Source organism: Oncorhynchus mykiss, chromosome 18, assembly GCF_057628025.1.
Source record: "Oncorhynchus mykiss isolate SJ-2025 chromosome 18, ASM5762802v1, whole genome shotgun sequence".
In the NCBI taxonomy this organism is placed as follows: Eukaryota; Metazoa; Chordata; class Actinopteri; order Salmoniformes; family Salmonidae; genus Oncorhynchus; species Oncorhynchus mykiss.
This window is the reverse complement of record NC_143039.1, coordinates 31,132,674-31,156,502: the sequence shown is the minus strand read 5'-3', so window position 1 is coordinate 31,156,502 and position 23,829 is coordinate 31,132,674. Positions and strand designations below refer to the sequence as shown.

The 23,829-nt window shown below is 45.3% G+C and overlaps 1 protein-coding gene across 1 annotated transcript in view; it reads left to right on the top strand.

Annotated features, from left to right (window-relative positions):
* Positions 1-23,829, top strand: part of LOC110495851 (cytoplasmic protein NCK2) — a 62,947-nt gene that overhangs the window by 21,001 nt on the left and 18,117 nt on the right. Inside the window, exon 2 of the mRNA XM_021571323.3 lies at positions 18,894-19,135. Within this exon, the coding sequence (XP_021426998.3) occupies positions 18,910-19,135 (226 nt within the window). The 5' untranslated portion in view covers positions 18,894-18,909. The remainder of the gene's footprint in view (positions 1-18,893; positions 19,136-23,829) is intronic.

Sequence of the window (23,829 nt, the reverse complement as noted above, 5' to 3'; positions counted from 1 at the left end):
ATAGTGCAGCCCTACTTACCATGGTTAATGTCAGCCTGGTTCCCAGATCTGTTTGTGCTCTCTTGCCAACTCACGTATTGTCATTGTAAAGCCAAACACACAAACAGATCTGGAACCAGGCTATAGTTAAGTGGGTCAAGCTGGAAGAAAACTTGGTTAGGTATTGGCAATGGGCCTCAGGATCTCATCACGGTATCTCTGTGCATTCAAATTGCCATTGATAAAATGCAATTGTGTTCCTTGTCCATAGCTTATTCCTTGCCCAGACTATAACTCAACTGCCACCATGGGGCACTCAGTTCACAACGTTGACATAAGCAAACTGCTTGCCCACACGCCATACACACTGTTTGCCACCTGCCCGGTGTTGTGGAAATTTCCTCTATTTACCAAATCATGGGAGCAAACCACAACACAAGTCAGAGTTAGTTATCCAAGTCCATCTTTAATTATATGAGCTCTATCACAACCCTGTGACTCTCAGATCAATTCAGTGTCTATCAATGAATTCTCTGAGAGCCCCCTCTACATTGCAACTGAGATCCTTTAATAGCAAAGAACACACATAGTCAGACAGCATAGACATAATAAATCGTTCAGCTTTGTCTCCTTACTCAAACCCAGAACCATAAACCAATCCTCCATATCAACAGGCATATATCAAATTGTCATTTAGATACAACCAATTCTAAATACAACCAATCCTGGACAAGCTCACGGGGAGCATAGAATGATTCCAGACACTGCCATCCTCCTCTCCCCGATGGGAAAAGTAGGGAGTGACACACAGACACAGTGGAGCAAAATATATGTTTACACATGATGACACCTTGACCTCTCCCCTCTCTGTGGCCCATGCAACTTAGTCTTGACATAGAACAGATAACTGCCAATGGCCACCACTATAGTACAACAAAATACATTCTTATGAGAAATAACTCATAAGCATATCATGAAAATAAAACATCTTATCTATGTTACCACCAATTCTGATTATTCCCCAACGCCGGTACAGTTGAAACCAGGATTATTCAGTGAAGAGCACACTTCTCCAGCTTGCCAGTGGCTATTGAAGGTGAGTTTTTGCCCACTGAAGTCGGTTACGACGCCAAACTGCAGTCAGGTCAAGTCCCTGGTGAGGACAACGAGCATGCGGATGAGCTTTCCTGAGATGGTTTCTGACCGTTTGTGCAGAAATGATTTGGTTGTGCAAACAGTTTAATCAGCTATCCGGGTAGCTGGTCTCAGACGATCCGGCAGGTGAAGAAGTCTGATGTGGAGGTCCTGGTGTGGCATAGTTACATTTGTGAGGCCCGTTGGACGTACTGCCAAATTCTCTAAAACCACGCTGTAGGCGGCTTATGGTAGAGAAATTAACATTCAATTTTCTGGTATCAGCTCTGGTGGATATTCCTGCAGTCAGCATGCCAATTACATGCTCCCTCAACTTGAGACATCTGTGGCATTGTTGTGTGACAAAACTGCACATTTTAGTGGCCTTTTATTGTCCCCAGCACAAAATGCACTTGTGTAATGATAATGTTGTTTAAATAGCTTCTTGATATGCCATACCGGGTGGTTGGATGGCATGGCAGGTGGTTGGATTATCTTGGCAATGGCGAAATGCTCACAAACAGGGATGAGAAATATGTTTTTTTGTGTGTATGGAACATTTCTGTCATCTTTTATTTCAGCTCACGAAACATGGGACACAACACTTGACACGTTGTTTATATTTTTGTTCTGTTCGTTGTGTAAAAATAATTTCTCCACAGTCACAGTGGCAATTTGAATGGCTTATGCTTGTTAAGCCTCACAGTGGGATAACAGTTAAACTCCCTTTACGTCACTGGATTACCTACTTTTACGGGAATACTGCTGCTTTCACCCTCAAAGTATAGCCGGATTAACCATCTTTTAACAACTACAACTGGTCAGGCCACATGGTTATGAAGAACCGTTGATCTTGGTTTTTGGTCCCCGGTGTAAAGAAATCATCAGAATGCTGTGACTCTGAGTGGGAGACAGAGATGGAGAGAATCCTCCTTCTCCTCTGCTACCCTAGAGCACGATATAAGACAGAGTCCAAGGTCAACTTATTTGGTTTTGGCAGCGGTTTTAACAGCCCTGTACAATGATGCAGACATTCTGTTCCTCAAACGAGCTGGAACACTGTCCGTTCTATTGCGGTTGAGGGAAATGGCATCGGCTGAGTTGTAAAATCAACACAAGGCACAGTGAGATTGATCACAGAGGAGCTGGCGGCTGGCTGGCATGCAAACAAATGTCCTCAGCTTTAGAATTGATTTGCCTCTTGGCAGCAATGCTTTCACTCCCACCAAAGGATCTTTGTCATTAAAGAAGCAGGCAAGTGAACACTTAGTGAGATCAAACTGTGTTTCTTTCTGTGTCAAGCAAAGCTATTAAAGCACTTAGTATCCTTCTGTTTCTTTTGAGATAATAGATGTAGAAATGTCTAATCATCACGGGCTCTTTTCAGTTCTGTGCCTCTTCGATATTACGATAGAGGTCTAATGAAAGTGTGTATGCTTGTGTTTTAGACCACAGCTGTGCCAACATGAGATAGGCCTGGCCCTATAGCAGCTAATGTGTGTCAGCCTGCCTCTTCTGGTCTGTCTTCTGATACTAGCGGGCTGCATTTAGGCAGCCCAAGCCCAATTATTATTTATTTTTTTACTGATTGGCCATTTCACCAATCAGATCTGATGTGTAAAGATATGTGATTGGTCAAAATACCAATTAGTGGAAAAAATATCCAAATTGGGCTGCCTGTGCCGTGGTGTCAGTTTGCACTGTGCTTTTTTAATTATATATATATATATATATATATATATATATATATATATATATATATATATATATATATATATATATATTTGAAATTTTACCCCCCTTTTCTCCCCAATTTCGTGGTATCCAATTGTTTTGTCTCATTGCTACAACTCCCATACGGGCTCGGGAGAGACGAAGGTTGAAAGTCATGCGTCCTCCTATACACAACCCAACCAAGCCGCACTGCTTCTTAACACAGCGCCATCCAACCCGGAAGCCAGCCGCACCAATGTGTCGGATGAAACACCGTGCACCTGGCAACCTTGGTTAGCGCGCACTGCGCCCGGCCCGCCACAGGAGTCGCTGGTGCGCGATGAGACAAGGATATCCCTACCGGCCAAACCCTCCCTAACCCGGACGACGTTATGCCAATTGTGCGTCGCCCCACGGACCTCCCGGTCACGGCCGGTTACGACAGAGCCTGGGCGCGAACCCAGAATCTCTGGTGGCACAGCTGGCGCTGCAGTACAGTGCCCTTAACCACTGCGCCACCCTGGAGGCCCGCACTGTGCTCTCTTGGCCCAGGGTCAACCATGTGACTGCTGTGAACTTGCTGCTGGGAAAGACTTGACCCTGAAGGGAAGGGATTCATCGGAGGAGGGGAGGAGACGACCCTGGGGAGACAGGAAGTGACTGGCAGCAACACAAGGGGACCTCTGCACCCAGGAAGTCAGAGACATGACCTCTGTGACCCCAGGTCCAGAGAGCACCATGGGAGCTGTCACAACACAAACAGCCTCTACAGACTAGTGCTAACCAGGCAGGTGCTGACAGATAGACAGGGACACTAAAAAGCAACAAAAACAGTCGTCAGTCTGCGAGTGGCGCAGTGGTCTAAGGCACTGCATCTCAGTGCTAAAGGCATCACTACAGGCCCTGGTTTGATTCCAAGCTGTATCACAACCGGCCATGATTGGGAGTCCCATAGGGCGGCGCACAATTGGCCCAGCGTCGTCTGGATTAGGGTTTGGCCTTCATTGTCAATAAGAATTTGTTTTTAACTGACTTGCCTAGTTAAATAAAAATTGTCTTGAACCAGGCTAGTGTTGAGATATGTTGGCTGTGTCTGATCAAACAGCCTCGACTATCTAATATTACAAAACACCACAATGTAGCCCCTAAAGGAAAATTATGAATAAAAAAATAACAATTAGAATCAGACAATGGATCTGTTAATTTGCAGTCTTTGGCCTTCCTCTTATTCAAGGACAGGCTTTAAAAATTCAAGGTGAATCGGCGAGAACCGAGAACAACAGATAAGACCTTCCTATTGCAGCTGGTAGTGAGATCCATATCTTTAATAGACTACAACTGAGAAAGGCAAATGGGTGTGCTCAGAGACATTTATGGGTTATAAAAGCCAAACCGAACCTCACTTCAATTAAGAAATTGCTCCGCAGGGAGGGAGGGAGAGAGGAAAAAAAGATGGAAGGAGAGAAGCTGTAGAGCTGTAGTATAAACGTTGACCTTTTTAAAAAAAGCCATTCAACATGGTACAGTGGGCTGAGTGGAACTGAATGCTGTTAGATCATCACATTACTTATTCCTCATTCTTTAAAACAGGCTGGTCTCCGGGTCTCAACTGCATGGGGAAATGTAGTGATTTTACCAGGTCAAAACTGAACACTACCGCTCATCTGTCTTTCATAGGGAAGTGCAGTTTGGGAGCAGTGTTCATGGTGCAGTGGTGAGTATAGGGACAGCTCCCAGTTCAGTCACTGTAAGCCGGCACTGAAATAGCCTACACTTAAATTTGTATTCGCATGAATGTTGAATAAAACAACCATTTTTAAATTTGAGTATGATATCAATCTATAAGAGCCTATAGTCTTTCAACCATGTGAGAACGATAAGAGAATGCATTTTACCGCCCAATTACACCTGGTCTAATGCTTCACTGAGTCGCTCAGTGCTGGAGTAGTCTCTGGCTCAGAGAGCAGCTGACCCATCTGCACGAAGTAATGAACCACTCAACACCTCCATCGGTGCCTGGATGTATGTACAGTGGGGCAAAAAAGTATTTAGCCAATTGTGCAAGTTCTCCCACTTAAAAAGATGCGAGGCCTGTAATTTTCATCATAGGTACACTTCAACTATGACAGACAAAATGAGAAAAAAAATCCAGAAAATCACATTGTAGGATTTTTAATGAATTTATTTGCAAATTATGGTGGAAAATAAGTATTTGGTCACCTACAAACAAGCAAGATTTCTGGCTCTCACAGACCTGTGAGAGGCTCCTCTGTCCTCTACTTGTTACCTGTATTAATGGCACTTGTTTGAACTTGTTATCAGTATAAAAGACACCTGTCCACAACCTCAAACAGTCACACTCCAAACTCCACTATGGCCAAGACCAAAGAGCTGTCAAAGGACACCAGAAACAAAATTGTAGACCTGCACCAGGCTGGGAAGACTGAACCTGCAATAGGTAAGCAGCTTGGTTTGAAGAAATCAACTGTGGGAGCAATTATTAGGAAATGGAAGACATACAAGACCACTGATAATCTCCCTCGATCTGGGACTCCACGCAAGATCTCACCCCATGGGGTCAAAATGATCACAAGAAAGGTGAGCATATATCCCAGAACCACACAGGGGGACCTAGTGAATGACCTGCAGAGAGCTGGGACCAAAGTAACAAAGCCTACCATCAGTAACGCACTACGCCGCCAGGGACTCAAATCCTGCAGTGCCAGACGTGTCCCCCTGCTTAAGCCAGTACATGTCCAGGCCCGTCTGAAGTTTGCTAGAGAGCATTTGGATGATCCAGAAGAAGATTGGGAGAATGTCATATGGTCAGATGAAACCAAAATATAACTTTTTGGTAAAAACTCAACTCGTTGTGTTTGGAGGACAAAGAATGCTGAGTTGCATCCAAAGAACACCATACCTACTGTGAAGCATGGGGGTGGAAACATCATGCTTTGGGGCTGTTTTTCTGCAAAGGGACCAGGACGACTGATCTGTGTAAAGGAAAGAATGAATGGGGCCATGTATCGTGAGATTTTGAGTGAAAACCTCCTTCCATCAGCAAGGGCATTGAAGATGAAACGTGGCTGGGTCTTTCAGCATGACAATGATCCCAAACACACCGCCCGGGCAACGAAGGAGTGGCTTCGTAAGAAGCATTTCAAGGTCCTGGAGTGGCCTAGCCAGTCTCCAGATCTCAACCCCATAGAAAATCTTTGGAGGGAGTTGAAAGTCCGTGTTGCCCAGCAACAGCCCCAAAACATCACTGCTCTAGAGGAGATCTGCATGGAGGAATGGGCCAAAATACTAGAAACAGTGTGTAAAAACCTTGTGAAGACTTACAGAAAACGTTTGACCTCTGTCATTGCCAACAAAGGGTATACAACAAAGTATTGAGATAAACTTTTGTTTTTGACCAAATACTTGTTTTCCACCATAATTTGCAAATAAATTAATTAAAAATCCTACAATGTGATTTTCTGGATTTTTTTCCTCATTTTGTCTGTCATAGTTGAAGTGTACCTATGATGAAAATTACAAGCCTCTCTCCTCTTTTTAAGTGGGAGAACTTGCACAATTGGTGGCTGACTAAATACTTTTTTGCCCCACTGTATGTGTGTGTCCAAAACTAGCCTTCCTTACATTAGCACGCATGTCCCTAGAGTACGGCGTTTTGGGACGTGAGGGCAAGTTTTTAGTCGACTAGCCTACGTGAGTGCTGACTCTGGACTTTCCAGGAGTAGTTATTTTGTCTGTTGACACTCATGTCAACAACCTTTTTTTATGAATGTGCTGAACATCAGTCTGCACACACTTACCCTTCATATCCACACTTAAGCCTGCGGCTTGCAGCAGCAGCACACTGGAGTGCACCTGTCTGTCTGCTCCCCTGTGAACCAGAGCATGGCTGAACCCGGCTCTCTGTATCTCTCCTAGACTGGGGAGCCACAAGCTAGTGCACACCATTCTACTACTGTGGCCTGCACAGCAAGAATACGCAGACTTAAGCCAAATCGACAGCTTTATCAAGGCAGTTTTGGATACGGTACAAGTCCTGTTTTGTGTGAATCGTACAGTTTGCTTGTAGGCTAGCAGCTGATTCCACTCGCGTAGAGCCGTCGTCCCGCCCCCCTTTGCCTTGAACAAAACGTTTTGATCATTTGCAAGCCGCTGCCTTTATTTTTCAAATTGGAGTGATTTTTGTAACCTACACTCATTCTGCTAGCCAAACCATCTGCGTCTTCGTATTAAAGATCCACAACTACACGTCAGCCCCTCAACGGGTTTGTGGACACGTCTGGACAGCAGAGCAGAAATTAATTTGTCACATCCCAGCCTGACACATCCAAGGACATTTATTATGATGATGGGGATTACTCTGTCTGTCTGGGCATCCGCACACTCAGCCTTACTACATGTCATTTCCCTCATTCTCAATGGACATTCAGCTCTGGCTCTGCACGTCTCGTCCTTCTGGTCTGTGTAGGCTCTAGCTGTAGGCTCTAGCTGTAGGCTCTAGCTGTAGGCTCTAGCTGTAGGCTCTAGCTGTAGGCTCTAGCTGTAGGCCCAGTGTTTGAACATGTGTTCAGATAGAGGCACAGCAACAGACTCCGGTCCTCCAGGACCACATTCCAGTTTTACATGATTTTTTTTACTCCCAGGCAAAGTGTGAATGTAGCACTCATTCAAAGGCAATACGGAAAGGTTGCAGACTCCATGGCCCTCAGACAGGATTTGTTCATCTGTGTTGAGGCCCAGCCTAGAAGCCAGCTAAGCTTCTCTATCTGCAGGGGTTGATGGGTGACTCAATAGCGGCTGTTTCCAATAGGTTAAAAATGAGTATGGGGAGTAGTGGTGTGCTTGAAGCCTCCAGGATATCATTTTTGTTTTTAGACTGAACTTCAACTCTGGTGTCCCATCAGACATGGTTGCTGTAGGATACCCAGTAGAGATCAGAGGATGACAGAGTAGTTAATGTAGCAGTTGAGAAAGTGTGGACCCTAGGGACTGCCTGTCTCCGGTCACACACACCAGGGTTTCACATTTGACCGGTGGCATTTTAATTTACCTTCTGATTAGGGCTTCCACCCACTGTGCACAGAATGACACAAGTCATATTAACAGAACATGCAAGTCTATATTATTCAACAATGTGCTGTCATTCTAGCCAAAGTCTGATGCGCACTTTGAAGATGTTAGAATAACTGTCCACATGTACTTTTCCTCAGCCAGCAAGACGAGTAACGAATAGCAAAATCACTTGTCTATGTCAATCTACTATCCCCCATAGTAGAGAAGTTGACCTGTTCTATTAGTGAGCTAGTTGTGAAAGAAATGACCAATTCCAAACAGACTCTGGGACAGTTGTGGGATGATAGATTCCAAATTCATACAACCAGTAGAAGAAAAAAAAGTAAAAAAGCTATGCGTTTGATGCAACAGATTAGAACGTTTAGTTGAAACTGTTGATACACTAGCGTTTCTTAACATTATAAGCGCAGCAAGTAGTAGGCTACTCGCGAATGTTCGTTTCCTCAATGCAATTAGCAGGAAAACACCGTACATGCAAGGGGTTTCAAGTAACCCAAATGAAAATATCAGTTTATAAATGTAGAAAGAGGGGAGATCTAATATGCAGCAACTAGCATGGGTTGCTAATATGACTAGGATTGTGCATTTGGCTACTGGAAAATGAAAAAGTTGGTATCAAATAATTGCCTCCACGGATATGGTCTGATTTTTGGCTAGGCTAATTGAAAGCCAAGCTCATATGTAGGAAAACGTGCAGGTTTTAAATATGCATACTGCCTACCAGCTCGTTGCAAAGTGGTGTGTGACGGGCTGATGAAGTCTGCCTTCCGTTGCCTATGCATTTACCGTTTGACATGCTGTAGCAGCAGCTTTCGCGCTGTCTGGCGGATTTTCCGTCCAGACTGTGTGCTGTAAATGATACATAACAAATATATTGTACACGCGCACCAATTTATTACCACTCAATTATGCAAATTAAGCTGTCGACCGAGAATCATGACCAGTCAAATGTATTTACATTGAGTAGAATTAGGGTTGTGTCACGCTTGTATAAAGGATTTTGGAGACCGGCGCAGGAAAACACTATATGGGTTTTTAATACACGCCAAACAAACACGTATACAAAAACACTGCTGTACCCAAACAAGAGTGAGGGTAAACCTTGTTGACCGACAACGGGACGATACCCGTAATTCACACTATATATATATATAGCACGCAGGTTAACAGCTGCACCAACGCATAGGTACTCACACCACCAACGGACATGGGAACAATAACCGAGAGAGGGAACATATATAACATACTAATCAGGGGATATGGGAACCAGGTGTGTGTAATTAGACAAGACAGTGCGGGGTTGATGATAATGAATCCCGTTCAGTGAAGCCTAGAAAGCCGGTGAACAGAATGAGCATCAGTACCGGGGGGATCCGTGACAGGATGCACATTTTGGGGAATATTCAGAGGTGGAAACTTTCCGTGGGAAATATATGCAAATGAATATTAATACAATTTAAATGTCAATATTTTTTTTTGCGTTGGATATATTTATCATATGGAGACAAACATAAACCTTTTAACTTATCATAAGTAGACATAATTGGAAATGATTAAATCCTTCCAATATAAATAAATACATGTAGTTACAAATTGAACTTTAATTAAATGAGTTGACTCTTCACATGGGATGATTTCACTGAACAACAAAAGAAATGGAAGATTGAATGATCCCCAATGATCCATCGCATCTCCCTAAAACGTTTTCAACATAAAATGATAGTCTAGAAACTAAAGCTTTGGTCGTCTTCCTCTCAGGCTTCCATGTCTTCTCCCTGGACCTCCTCAATGTCCACCTCTTGAGACTCTAAGGCCTCATCTTCACTTTTACTTTCCGACCTTGTTGAGGATGGCTCATTGGCAGGCTCAAAAAGCCTCACATTTTCCCGGATGGCCACCAATCTTTCAACATTTGTATTGGTCAGCCTGTTGCGTGCTTTGGTGTGTGTGTTCCCAAACAAGGACCAGTTGCACTCTGAGGCGGCTGATGTTGGTGGGATTTGGAGGAAGATGGAGGCAACAGGGGAAAGAGCCTCAGATCCACCAGGTGGCTATGATGCCATATTGCATCTCCATCCCAAAGCCCTTGCTTGGAAGTGTACTTCGCCAGACTGCCAAGAACCTTGACCTCATCCAGGCCAAGGTGGCGAGACATGGTGATGACACCATAGGCCTTGTTGATCTCTGCACCAGACAGGATGCTCTTGCCAGCATACTTGGGGTCAAACATGTACACTGTGGCATGTATGGGCTTCAGGCAGAAGTCTTCACGCTTTTTGATGTATTTCAGAATTGCAGTTTCCTCTGCTTGGAGCAACTGTGAAGTGGGCGGGACAGTACAAATTTCTTCTCTTACATCTGTAAGCAGAGTCTGAACATCAGACAGGATGGCATTGTCTCCCTCAATCCGTGCAATGGCTTCTGTTATAGGTTTCAGGCTGCTTACCACTCTCTCCCAAAATACATCATCCAGGAGGATCCTCTTGATGGGCCTGTCCATATCAGCAGACTGTGATATGGCCATCTCTTGGAGAGACTCCTTCCCCTGCAGGAGACTGTCAAACATGATGACACCACCACCCCATTGGGTGTTGCTGGGCAGCTTCAATGTGGTACTCTCTTTGCTGCTATAACTTCATGACCCTTCACATACCTAACCATTTCCTTATCTCTCTTGTAGAGTGTATCCATTGTTTTCAGTGCCATGATTTCCTTGAGAAGCAGATTCAATGCATGAGCAGCACAGCCAATGGGTGTGATGTGAGGGTAGGACTCTTCCACTTTAGACCAAGCAGCATTCATGTTCGCAGCATTGTCTGTCTCCAGTGCAAATACCTTCTGTGATCCAAGGTCATTGACTGCCTTCAGCTCATCTGCAATTTAGAGACCGGTGTGTCTGTTGTCCCTTGTGTCTGTGCTCTTGTAGAATACTGGTTGAGGGGTGGAGCTGACGCAGTTAGTTATTCCTTGCCCACGAACATTCGACCACCCATCAGAGATGATTGCAATAGTCTGCTTTCTCTGATTTACTCGACCTTCACTTGAACTATGTTGAACTCTGCTTCCAGGAAATGAGTAGATAAAGCATGTCTGGTTGGAGGGGTGAATGCTGGGCAAAGAACATTCAGAAATCTATTCCAATACACATTGCCTGTGAGCATCAGAGGTGAACCAGTTGCATACACAGCTCGAACAAGACATTCATCAGCATTTCTCTGACAATGTTCCTCCATTGAGTCAAAACTGATTCCAGGAGGACCATGAGCTGCTGCTATCGATAAGGTGTATGATTCTTCATAATTTTCCCCTTGAATAGAAGTAGATGGACTTTTGTCAGAGGTTGCTTGTTGTGAGCGCAGAGGGAACCTTATGTACTTGGCCAGATGATTCTGCATCTTTGTTGCATTCTTCACATATGATTTGGCACAGTATTTGTAAATGTACACAGCTTTTCCTTCTACATTAGCTGCAGTGAAATGTTTCCACACATCTGATTGTGCATGTGGCATTTTCCTGTAAAAATGAGTATAAAACCCCAAATACAATTCCATGTACAGATATATAGTTAAGCAGTTAAATTAAACAACTCATTTGTAAGATAAATGTTTTAAAATGAGACATGTATGGAAACATGATAGCAAAAACTAACTAGCAGAAATTGTAAACAAGTTAGACATTATTTAAACAGACACACTTTTAGACACACTTTGCTGTAGGCTACTATTTACTAGTTAACAAAAAACATGTATGTAATATAGAATATATTCAGGCCACCCAGTATTGTAATCAAATCTTACCAGAAAGCATGTAGTCCTTGGCTCAGACAGCGTAGTAGTGTGGGCTCAATAGCATCTCATTGGTGTGCAAGATCTTGAGAATCAGCTGCACATGTGATGGAAGAATTCACTGTGCATGCAGAGGGTTGAAATTCCATTGAATTGGGGATAGTTTAACCAAAATATGTCAAGACCTAGAATTGCCTTATGTGTATCCCAAAAAAAAAGGTTCACTGTTATAAGCTAACTTTTAAAAAATAAAATGAATTTAAGAAAAATTCCCCAAATTCCCGGGCTTAACTTCCTATGGAAAACTTGTACCTGGAAAGTTTCCGACCCTTTGCAACCCTAACTAGTATTTCCATCAATCAATAGGCTAAAAACCATTATTTCACTATTTAATTTTTTTCTTCTTCTCCCGGACAACTGGCCGGCACCTATTTTGTTTACTCAGCCTTTTCCCCTTTTTTTCCCTTTTTCTTAAATCGCCCAAAAACCAGCTATTACCGGCTAACGGAAACCCTGACACACACACAAAATGAGTCTATTAGTGCCACACTTCTCATATGCCCTCCACTTGGCATGGCATGACATGGTACCCTGGTAGTGGTCCCTGCTGTCAGGGCTGGTTAGGCCTAGGTGAGCTGAGACACGCCACCCAGCCAGCAGGGGGTCGAAGGGGGAGCAGAGAGCACAGCTGGCACTGGGAACCGTGCTTAGCCTCTGTCGCTCCATCCACATACTCTCCCTCTTGCGTGCTCTGCCTGCTCCTATAGCCTCTAACCCAGTCGGTACTGAAAGCTCTGCGCTGCCAGCTCCTATAGCCTCTAACCCAGTCGGTACTGGAAGCTCTGCACTGCCTGCTCATATAGCCTCTAACCCAGTCCGTAGTGGAAGCTCTGCACTGCCTGCTCCTTTAGCCTCTAACTCAGTCGGTACTGGAAACTCTGCACTGCCTGCTCCTATAGCCTCTAACCCAGTCCGTACTGGAAGCTCTGCACTGCCTGCTCCTATAGTCTTTAACCCAGTCCGTACTGGAAGCTCTGCACTGCCTGCTCCTATAGCCTCTAACCCAGTCCGTACTGGAAGCTCTGCACTGCCTGCTCCTATAGCCTCTAACCCAGTCCGTACTGGAAGCTCTGCACTGCCTGCTCCTATAGCCTCTAACCCAGTCCGTACTGGAAGCTCTGCACTGCCTGCTCCTATAGCCTCTAACCCAGTCCGTACTGGAAGCTCTGCTCTGCCTGCTCCTATAGCCTCTAACCCAGTCCGTACTGGAAGCTCTGCACTGCCTGCTCCTATAGCCTCAAACCCAGTCCGTACTGGAAGCTCTACACTGCAGCCCTGTCTGGGTCCACAGGTTTCCCGTTTGAGGTCATTGTCTTTATAGCACTCTGCTGCCCTCATACTGAGTCATACAGTAGCATGATGACGAACCTCTCTTCCAGTCTCTCTCCTGGTCTTCACATTGATCATCATTGGTCCTCTTTTCTCTAATGAAAGACCACTCTTTCTTTCTCCCTCGGTCTTTCTGCCCCCTCTCTCTCTCCCTTTGTATTATTCGCCCCATCCTTCTCTCACCCCCCCATCTTTCTCTTAGTCTCCCCTTCTCCTCCCCTTCTCCTGGTCTCAGACGAATAAAAAGGATCCTCAAATTGGATTACAGAGCTCGGTGAGATGGAGATGAAGGAATTGGCTGAGTTGGGCCTGGTTAAACCCGTTAGGAATCTCTCTCCTACCCGTTACAGGCAGCTTCGACCCTGCTGCACATTTATGCAATTACACTGAAAACTGGTCCACGTCCTCCCCAGCCTCCTGGTCCTATCCCCTCTAGGGCAATCTCTGCTCTCCTGACCTCCATAAGCACTCTCTGCTATTGGTTAATACATGCTTTGTGCCCTAATGATCTATTAAAGACTTCAAAAGGTATTATTAAGTAATACTTGCTTAACCTTCCTCTCAGTTCAGTATTATATTTGTTGAAATGCACAATATACACAAGACACATAATAAGAAATTGTGATTTTTGTAGACGTGTGTGTGAGATCTTGACCTTCTGTCACAGTTCTCTTCTTCTGAGATGCCAGAGAAGGTCACGATCTTCCAAACCCTCCTGAGTAAGCCTCAGACAGTTTGTCTCCATCTTCCGAGAAGAAAACGCAATATAGTTATTTCTCCATGTTGTCAGATTCCTAAACTCTACCATAACTGTTTTGACAATGATTAAGGTGTGGGCAATGTTCTATTTACGGTTACAATGATCTGTTGCCTTTTATGAAATATTACATCTCTTGATGAACTTACCACGGCACCATGCTGGCATTCCACTGCACACCGAGCTGAACAGGGTGTGAGCAGACAGAGCAGAGCAGTGATGGAACAAGACGACAACCTAGCTGAGTTTGTACATCTCAGATCAAAACATAGATAGCCATTGCGAAGGAAAGGCTGAACACACAAATTATACATTTGAAAAGATTGTCATTTCCATGTTTGCTTTAGAGAGGAAAAACGTCCGTTAGGGATGTTGCGCCCTCCGTTAGGGATGTTACGCCCTCCGTTAGGGATGTTACGCCCTCCGTTAGGGATGTTACGCCCTCCGTTAAGGGATGTTACGCCCTCCGTTAGGGATGTTACGCCCTCCGTTAGGGATGTTACGCCCTCCGTTAGGGATGTTACGCCCTCCGTTAGGGATGTTACGCCCTCCGTTAGGGATGTTACGCCCTCCGTTAGGGATGTTACGCCCTCCGTTAGGGATGTTACGCCCTCCGTTAGGGATGTTACGCCCTCCGTTAGGGATGTTACGCCCTCCGTTAGGGATGTTACGACCCTCCGTTAGGGATGTTACGCCCTCCGTTAAGGATGTTACGACCCTCCGTTAGGGATGTTACGCCCTCCGTTAGGGATGTTACGACCCTCCGTTAGGGATGTTACGACCCTCCGTTAAGGATGTTACGACCCTCCGTTAGGGATGTTACGCCCTCCGTTAGGGATGTTACGCCCCTCCGTTAGGGATGCTACGACCCTCCGTTAGGGATGTTACGACCCTCCGTTAAGGATGTTACGACCCTCCGTTAGGGATGTTACGCCCTCCGTTAGGGATGTTACGCCCCTCCGTTAGGGATGTTACGCCCTCCGTTAGGGATGCTACGCCCTCCGTTAGGGATGCTACGCCCTCCGTTAGGGATGCTACGCCCTCCGTTAGGGATGCTACGACCCTCCGTTAAGGATGTTACGACCCTCCGTTAGGGATGTTACGCCCTCCGTTAAGGATGTTACGGCCCTCCGTTATGGATGTTACGACCCTCCGTTAGGGATGTTACGCCCTCCGTTAAGGATGTTACGGCCCTCCGTTAGGGATGTTACGCCCTCCGTTAAGGATGTTACGGCCCTCCGTTAGGGATGTTACGGCCCTCCGTTAGGGATGTTACGGCCCTCCGTTAGGGATGTTACGCCCTCCGTTAGGGATGTTACGCCCTCCGTTAGGGATGCTACGCCCTCCGTTAGGGATGCTACGACCCTCCTTTAAGGATGTTAGGGATGTTACGGCCCTCCGTTAGGGATGTTACGCCCTCCGTTAAGGATGTTACGGCCCTCCGTTAGGGATGTTACGCCCTCCGTTAAGGATGTTACGGCCCTCCGTTAGGGATGTTACGCCCTCCGTTAAGGATGTTACGGCCCTCCGTTAGGGATGTTACGCCCTCCGTTAAGGATGTTACGACCCTCCGTTAGGGATGCTACGCCCTCCGTTAGGGATGCTACGCGGATGCTACGCCCTCTGTTTGGGATGCTACGCCCTCTGTTTGGGATGCTACGCCCTCTTTTAGGGATGCTACGCCCTCTTTTAGGGATGCTACGCCCTCTTTTAGGGATGCTACGCCCTCCGTTAGGGATGCTACGCCCTCCGTTATGGATGTCTTAAATAGACATTAAAATCTTTAAAAGATTTCTTGGATCAAAATCTATCATAAAGCATGTGACATTTTGAGGTTCAAAATGTCAGCAGAAGGCATAGTACCTCAAGATTGTATAATTACAGGCAGTCTGAATATAGTGTACAAGGCCAGGCACCACAACCTAATGATCTTTTTTTTTTTTTTTTCCTCAATATAATTTGTATCCAACATTTACTCAAGTGTTTCCTTTATTTTGGCAGTTCTCTGTATATGTGCCTATACTGCCAATCCACTTTTCTGGACACTGAATGAAGTCTATATTTTGGGGGGCTTTCAGTTGAAAAGACACTCCAGGCCTTTTCACAGATACTGCCATGTATGACAAATGCATTTCATCATTTGGCAAGAGTATCTTAGCTAGAACACATACATTTTCAAGATATCAAACATGTTCAAGATATGAACAATTTCAAGATATCAACAATTGCTTCAGGAAAAGTCTAAAGAATAGTTCTCAGAACCAGCACACTAAATCTGGTGAATGCAAAATCTTCTGATGCCAAGATATCATATCAATAGTGATGGGGGGAAATTGATGCAGTTACATATCGAGGATATGTCTGACAATATACTGTATCGTTTTGACTATCGCAATATTATTTTTGCGCTAGTTGACTGTACCTGAACCAAAATGTTTTTCCTTCATAGAGAACAAGCTATCTTCTTTTTGAAATAGAGAGCCAATTTGTTTTCAGCACTTTTTTTTATTTACATCAAAACTAGTTTTCTCATGGCTGTCTCTTGTCCATCTGCAGCAAACATAAGCAATATGTTAGGACCGTGGAATCGCAATAAAATCACAGTATCGACTCGCAATGCATGTAGAATTGTGAGATTCGCAAAACATATCACATAGGCACCTAAGTATCGTGACAATATCATATATTTACAAGACAGTAGAACACGCAAACACAACTCAAGACACTTACATTTGTTCTGTATTGCTTCATGTACACCTCCTATTCATAACTAACACTGGGGGGGGGGGGGGGGGGGGGGGACAGCTGTGTGGAAAGACCAAGCTCTGTGAGCCCTTTCTAATAGCCATGAAATGTGAATGCCTACTATGTAATGGTTAAAACCCATGCAATTTCCTACTTAAACTGATCCCCAAAAAATGAACTGCAACATATAGACCTTAAGGATAATCATGACCATGGTTTAATTTGGAAATGCCTATCTTTATTTGTCCATGCTTACGGTAGGTTGACCTTACCACGGAATTACCCCTATATGCCCAAAGCTTGGGATAAAACCGAGAAGGTTTTTTAAAGAAAATGAGCTTAGGGTAGAAGTCTAGTTGAGTAACTTAAACTGTATAATCAATAAAGATGGTTTAATATGTTGGCAGGCAACGGAGGATTTATGGTGCGTTGAGGTAAATAGGTTTTATGGCTTTGCAATTTGCATATCTGTTTTCAGCATTAGGCCCAACATCAACTGCTGCTTGAAAATAATGTCTTCAACATGTTTGTGCCTTTTTAACCCTGCCAGTTGATGACAGTAGGCTTGACAGTCTTTATCAGGCTCTTTCTGCCCTACGGTCATGGATGAGAGAGGAAAGAATTCCAGTAGGGTGACATCATCACTCTCAGACAATAGTGGCTTTCTCTTGCTGGGTCACTGAGGTTCTTTACTGTAGCCTTATTGAGTCATATCAAACTCAAAGGGCTGTAGAAATAACAGCGAATCAGTAAAGACACAACCCTCGCAGCCCTACGTACTTGTTTCCTGGAACCTTCGACTAAAGAACACTTTCAATCGAGGTGAGCATGCTTTTTATTCAAAGAGTTTGATCCGGGTCTGGAAAACTGGCCCTCCGAGTTGAAAAGAAAGACTGTATGAACGGTGAATAATGCGGTCTCAGTCAGGCGGAGAAGTGGCCAGTGGTTAGTGTGACAGTTCTGAAGTGTGTGCATTATCGTTTTTGCTTGGCGCCTGGAACCCCCCAGCCCTCCCTCTATGACTTGTCAAGGCCGTCCCGCTGAAGGGTGATGGGTGAGAGGGCTGGAGACTCCGGTGCTGGCTGGCTTACAGCCTCATCCCTATGGAGGGTGTCAGGACAATGGGGGAGGGCACCTCTGACTGGCCCTGGAAGGAAAAACAGCCTGTCACTGCAATATCTCTCTGACACACACGGTTTGGCTGGGGACACCATCCAGTAAGAGAGCACTCCATGTTGTCTCTCTCTCGCTGTCTCTCTCTCTCTCTCTGGCTTTCTCATTCTATCTCCTTTTCTACTCCCCCTCTCATCTCTTTTACCCCCCCCATGTCCCTAATGTCTCTATCTTGGCATCTCACTCTTGTTTTTCTTTTCTCCCATCCCTTCCTCCATCTCTCCCTCTCCAATCCCTCCCTCCCTCCATCTCTCTCTCCATGAATAGACACCAGTCTTTGTGTTTACCCTCAGTGTGCAGCAGCGCTAGATATCTCCTGGATTGGTTTGATATATTCTTTATTAGGACTGCAGGTGCTGGCTGCCATAACTCTTTCTCCTCTCTCGCTCTCTCTTTAAACCGTGCGTGTGTATAGACGCATTTAACATAGAACAGTGCTCTGCTCAGTGTGTCGCTGACTAATTTGGTACATTTAAGAATAATAAGAGAAGCTGGTAAAAGAGAGAGGCTCTTGTGTGGTTTGGAAGTAAAGCGTGAACTCCCAGCTTAGTCTACAAGTAGGGAAGGAGACACACACACACACACACACACACACACGGTAGTTCTCAGCCTACCTGGATTACAGGGCAGAGAGGCTTCGCTCTGCCAGATGTCTTACAACAACAGCTGTGTGACAGACACCAAGTGCCAAGTCCAGGCCTGCACCCTGTCAGTCTGAGACACACACGGCTCACCTCATCGTTTTATTCATGTGTGTGTATTGCTGGTGTTCGTCTGTGTGTGCATTTTCGAGTGTTAAATGCCTTGTTAACTAGGGCAGGGACAATTCCTTAGAATCGTGGCAAGGAAACAACACACCAAGCGGATTTAACTTCTTTAGGAAAACGGAGCTAATGTTGTCAACAAACGTTATGTTGTTATCCTGAGTCGCATTTGTTTATTTTCCAAGCTATAGCGCACACTATTTTAAATACAGTAGGCTTTTAAAGGACCAAAGAGTTTATTTGTGTTTTTCTTCTTTTTTTTTACCATGTAAAGAATATCGCGATAAAGGGCACCGTGACAGCCCTACTGTTAACCCCACCCTGACCTAACAGTATGTCTCTCTGTGTGTCTCTCTGTTCCAGAGGGGCTCCATGAAAAATGACAGAGGAGGTGATAGTTATAGCCAAGTGGGACTACTCGGCTCAGCAGGAACAGGAACTTGACATCCGGAAAAACGAGCGGCTGTGGCTCCTGGATGACAGCAAGACGTGGTGGAGGGTGAGGAACACCTCCAACCGGACCGGATACGTCCCCTCTAACTATGTGGAGAGGAAAAACAGCTTAAAGAAGGCCTCGCTGGTGAAAAACATCAAAGACACACTCGGTGAGTTGGGTTAAGTGTGTAGGTGGGTGGACGAGGGTGTGCGTAAGACGGGGCATCTCTGCTGTTTTCTAGGGGTGCACAGAGGCGGTGCACACTCTCCAAGTGTGTGTGTGTGTGTGTTTTTCTTCTCTCTGCTGTTTTCTAAGGGTGCCTCCACAGAGGCGTCTCACCTCCGTGTGTTTAATGCGGATGAAGCACTGTTAAATGCTTGACTCCTTCACACACTTACACTCTCCAGTTAGAAATGATTTCTCAAGGCTGGTGATTTGTAAACAGTATGTTTAATACAGAAGAGTTTTGTTTCGTGAGGCCGTCCCTTAAGCTATTCATTATCAGGCTAGGGAAAGCTGGTGTGATCGATCAGGAGAAATGTCGGTATTGAAGCTGCTTTTTCCCAGGTCAGAGGAGGTAAGGTAATTTAATATGAAGTGCAAGGATCAAAGACTTTCTTGGCTGGACAACGGCTGGGATTAGCTGAGCTCCTGTAATTCTCACTGTGGACTGATCGGGTAGAACTCTCACCCTTATTAGGCTAATGAATTCATCTCTGTTGGTAGATACAAAGATGTTCGTACTCACAGAGAATTGGAGATCCTTTCCAAATGGAGCGAAAGGGCAAGGCGATGCAATTTTTTCATTTAAGTGGTCGACACTCAAGAGTGATACTGGGCAATAGGAACTGAAGTTGTGATGAGATGGAACCTTGCCATTCAATGTTATCTGGGATGAATAGGCGCATGCATCAGAAATGCACAAGATAGATGAGACTTCAAACTGAAAGAATAGGATTACTATCCAAGAGGATTTCTCCTAGTGCTTTGCCTAGTTGTCAGAGGTCTTGACAGACAATGCAATTAACAACCTGCTGCTTGTCTGATCCCGGCGCTGGGTCTCTGATCAGCCACGCATCCTATGCTGAAAGCCGAGAGAGATGGAGAGAATTAGAATGTGTAAGACAGGGGGGGGGGGGGTGAGTATGTTGGTAGTAAATCTCTCTGTCAGGAGAAACAGGCCATGGCCCATGGCATTTACTGTCCCTGAATACTGCTTTATCTGATGTAGCTAGCTGTACACTCATCTGTACTCTCTCTCACTTTTGTTCTCTCTCTCTGTGAATTAATGAGCCTTGGAACTTCAGGAAACATTTTTCACATCTCTAATCTCCCCTATCATCCATCGCAGATGAATAATCTACATAATGTTTAGTGAGGATAAATTGAGAAGATAAATTGTAGCCCTGGGCAGGCAGAGAGTGGATAGCTCACCATGGACACGTGGCACGTGTTGTGCTGTTTAGGAAATAATCGATCATTTGACGGCTGTTCGGGCCCACAGCTGACAGGTCGATATCTAACCTCCGTCATGACAGTCTGACAGGGTCTCCTACTGTTTGCTATGGCAACCTCAAGGGCACGTGTGTTAAAATGGGGGTTAAATGAACCTGGTTTTGAGTGGAGGGGAATGGTATTAAATGTTAAGAACTGTAAAACCAAGCTATGACAGCTGTTGGTAACACCGGATGCAACCAGAGCCAACCATTTTTTAGTTTATGGGATGTCTTTTAATATGGCTGGATTTCATTCCTCTCTCTCTCAGGAAACATAGTTCACTGCTGTTCCTCCCTGATGGGTTTTGGATGTTAAAACACTTATGGTCTTCCAGTCTTCGTTGGCTTATGTCCATGCCTTTTCAGTCAAAGGATGTCGGTCTTCGTTGCATGTCGCTCCCAAGGTTGCATGTCGCTCCCAAGGTTGCATGTCGCTCCCAAGGTTGCATGTCGCTCCCAAGGTTGCATGTCGCTCCCAAGGTTGCATGTCGCTCCCAAGGTTGCGTCACGCTTCAACAATCCACCGTTTGCTCTGTGTCAGTGGAATGCATGTGTAACCAACTTGCAGTGACCTGCCGTGTGGATCCCTCTGGCAGGATAGAACGAACACAGGTTGTGTCCATCGTTTACAGCAGCTCTCTGGCAACGCGCCATGTTGTTCTGCTCCGTGGATTGGCTATAACAAGCTTCACAGAGGTTACACAGATCTGTCTCCTTTATGTCTCATCACGGTGATAACCTACTTACTGTGTTCTCTATCCAACTCCCAACAGCGTCGCCGTGGAGCGTTCAGGTGGAAATATGTTATGTAGAACAGACCTCTGACAGAATAAGGGTTCTTGTTGGCTCTATTCATGATACACTGCTCAAAAAAATAAAGGAAACACTAAAATAACACATCCTAGATCTGAATGAATGAAATATTCTTATTAAATACTTTTTTCTTTACATAGTTGAATGTGCTGACAACAAAATCACACACAAATTATCAATGGAAATCAAATTTATCAACCCATGGAGGTCTGGATTTGGAGTCACACTCAAAATTAAAGTGGAAAACCACACTACAGGCTGATCCAACTTTGATGTAATGTCCTTAAAACAAGTCAAAATGAGGCTCAGTAGTGTGTGTGGCCTCCATGTGCCTGTATGACCTCCCTACAACGCCTGGGCATGCTCCTGATGAGGTGGCGGATGGTCTCCTGAGGGATCTCCTCCCAGACCTGTACTAAAGCATCTGCCAACTCCTGGACAGTCTGGTGCAATCTGGCGTTGGTGGATGGAGCAAGACATGATGTCCCAGATGTGCTCAATTGGATTCAGGTCTGGGGAACGGGCGGGCCAGTCCATAGCGTCAATGCCTTCCTCTTGCAGGAACTGCTGACACACTCTAGCCACATGAGGTCTAGCATTGTCTTGCATTAGGAGGAACCCAGGGCCAACCGCACCAGCATATGGTCTCACAAGGGGTCTGAAGATCTCATCTCGGTACATAATGGCAGTCAGGCTACCTCTGGCGAGCACATGGAGGGATGTGCGGCCCCCCAAAGAAATGCCACCCCACACCATGACTGACCCATCGCCAAACCGGTCATGCTGGAGGATGTTGCAGGCAGCAGAACGTTCTCCACGGCGTCTCCAGACTGTCACGTCTGTCACATGTGCTCAGTGTGAACCTGCTTTCATCTGTGAAGAGCACAGGGCGCCAGTGGCGAATTTGCCAGTCTTGGTGTTCTCTGGCAAATGCCAAACGTCCTGCACGGTGTTGGGCTGTAAGCACAACCCCCACCTGTGGACTTCGGGCCCTCATACCACCCTCATGGAGTCTGTTTCTGACCGTTTGAGCAGACACATGCACATTTGTGGCCTGCTGGAGGTCATTTTGCAGGGCTCTGGCAGTGCTCCTCCTGCTCCTCCTGGCACAAAGGCGGAGGTAGCGGTCCTGCTGCTGGGTTGTTGCCCTCCTACGGCCTCCTCCACGTCTCCTGATGTACTGGCCTGTCTCCTGGTAGCGCCTCCATGCTCTGGACACTACGCTGACAGACACAGCAAACCGCTGGATGAGCTGCACTACCTGAGCCACTTGTGTGGGTTGTAGACTCCGTCTCATGCTACCACTAGAGTGAAAGCACCGCCAGCATTCAAAAGTGACCAAAACATCAGCCAGGAAGCATAGGAACTGAGAAGTGGTCTAGTCCTTTATTGGGGGTGTCTTGCTAGTTGCCTATAATTTCCACCTGTTGTCTATTCCATTTGCACAACAGCATGTGAAATGTATTGTCAATCAGTGTTCCTTCCTAACTGGACAGTTTGATTTCACAGAAGTGTGATTGACTACTTTCTATGTGCAACGTTCAACACATTTGCTTCCTGAATGTGACTCTGGTCTGCATTAGACTATTAGGCTTCTACTATATCTGTTTAAGTGTTAATGCCCTCGATGCCGTTGTTTGGAGGATATATTGGCACAGGTGTTGAGAAACATTGTCTCGAGCCAGGAAACTGGTCTAATATATCCTCCAAACACCGGCTTCGAGGGCGTTATCACTTTTTAACAGGTTACCAACATATTCAAATAATGATTGACATATTTTCATTAACTTTATTTGGATTCATTTGTTCATACTATTTCATCCTTCCACGAGATATAGTCCTGACACACATCTAGGGTTACTACCCAAGCCGGCAGGTCGTTCGTTATATCGGTTCGGTTGACAGAGACGCGACTCAGTCGTTAAGTCCCTTTGTTCTGTATCTATGAACACGACTCAGTCGTTCATTCTAAATGTTCCATTGCCATACTGGCTGGCAACGGTCATACTGGCTGGCAACGTTCTTATCCCTTGCTTACTAGCTAGCCAACTACGGTTAACTTAGTCATGTCAAAAAGCATCCAGAATAACAGCAAAGTGGCTGCATTTTCATTTGTTTAAGCTGTTTTCTAGTGACATGGATTTCGATACATTCACAACAATGAGCTAATGATGCACCATTTTGCCTGGCATAGAAAACTTGCTCTCTTGTTAGGACACTGTTGTTCAGAGGAGCTAGCTAACAACACAGCTAACACAATCACGTCAAACTGAAGCTGGAAAGACTGTAAACTAGCTGCATTTCATTTAGTTTGACCTGTTTTCTGTTGACATTTCTTTGTATGTGTCCATAAAAATGATGCTGATTCAGGATTTCGACTGGCTGAGAAAAGCTGCATGTCTGTCTCGTCCCGATCTCCCGACCCCGACACGTTCATTACTATGGGACAGCTGTAGATGAAATTTCAATATTGAAATAATGTTGCAAATGTCAGAGAGACAGACCGCAAGTTTTATACACATCTCCGCTATTGAAAACCAATTGCTAGTCTAAA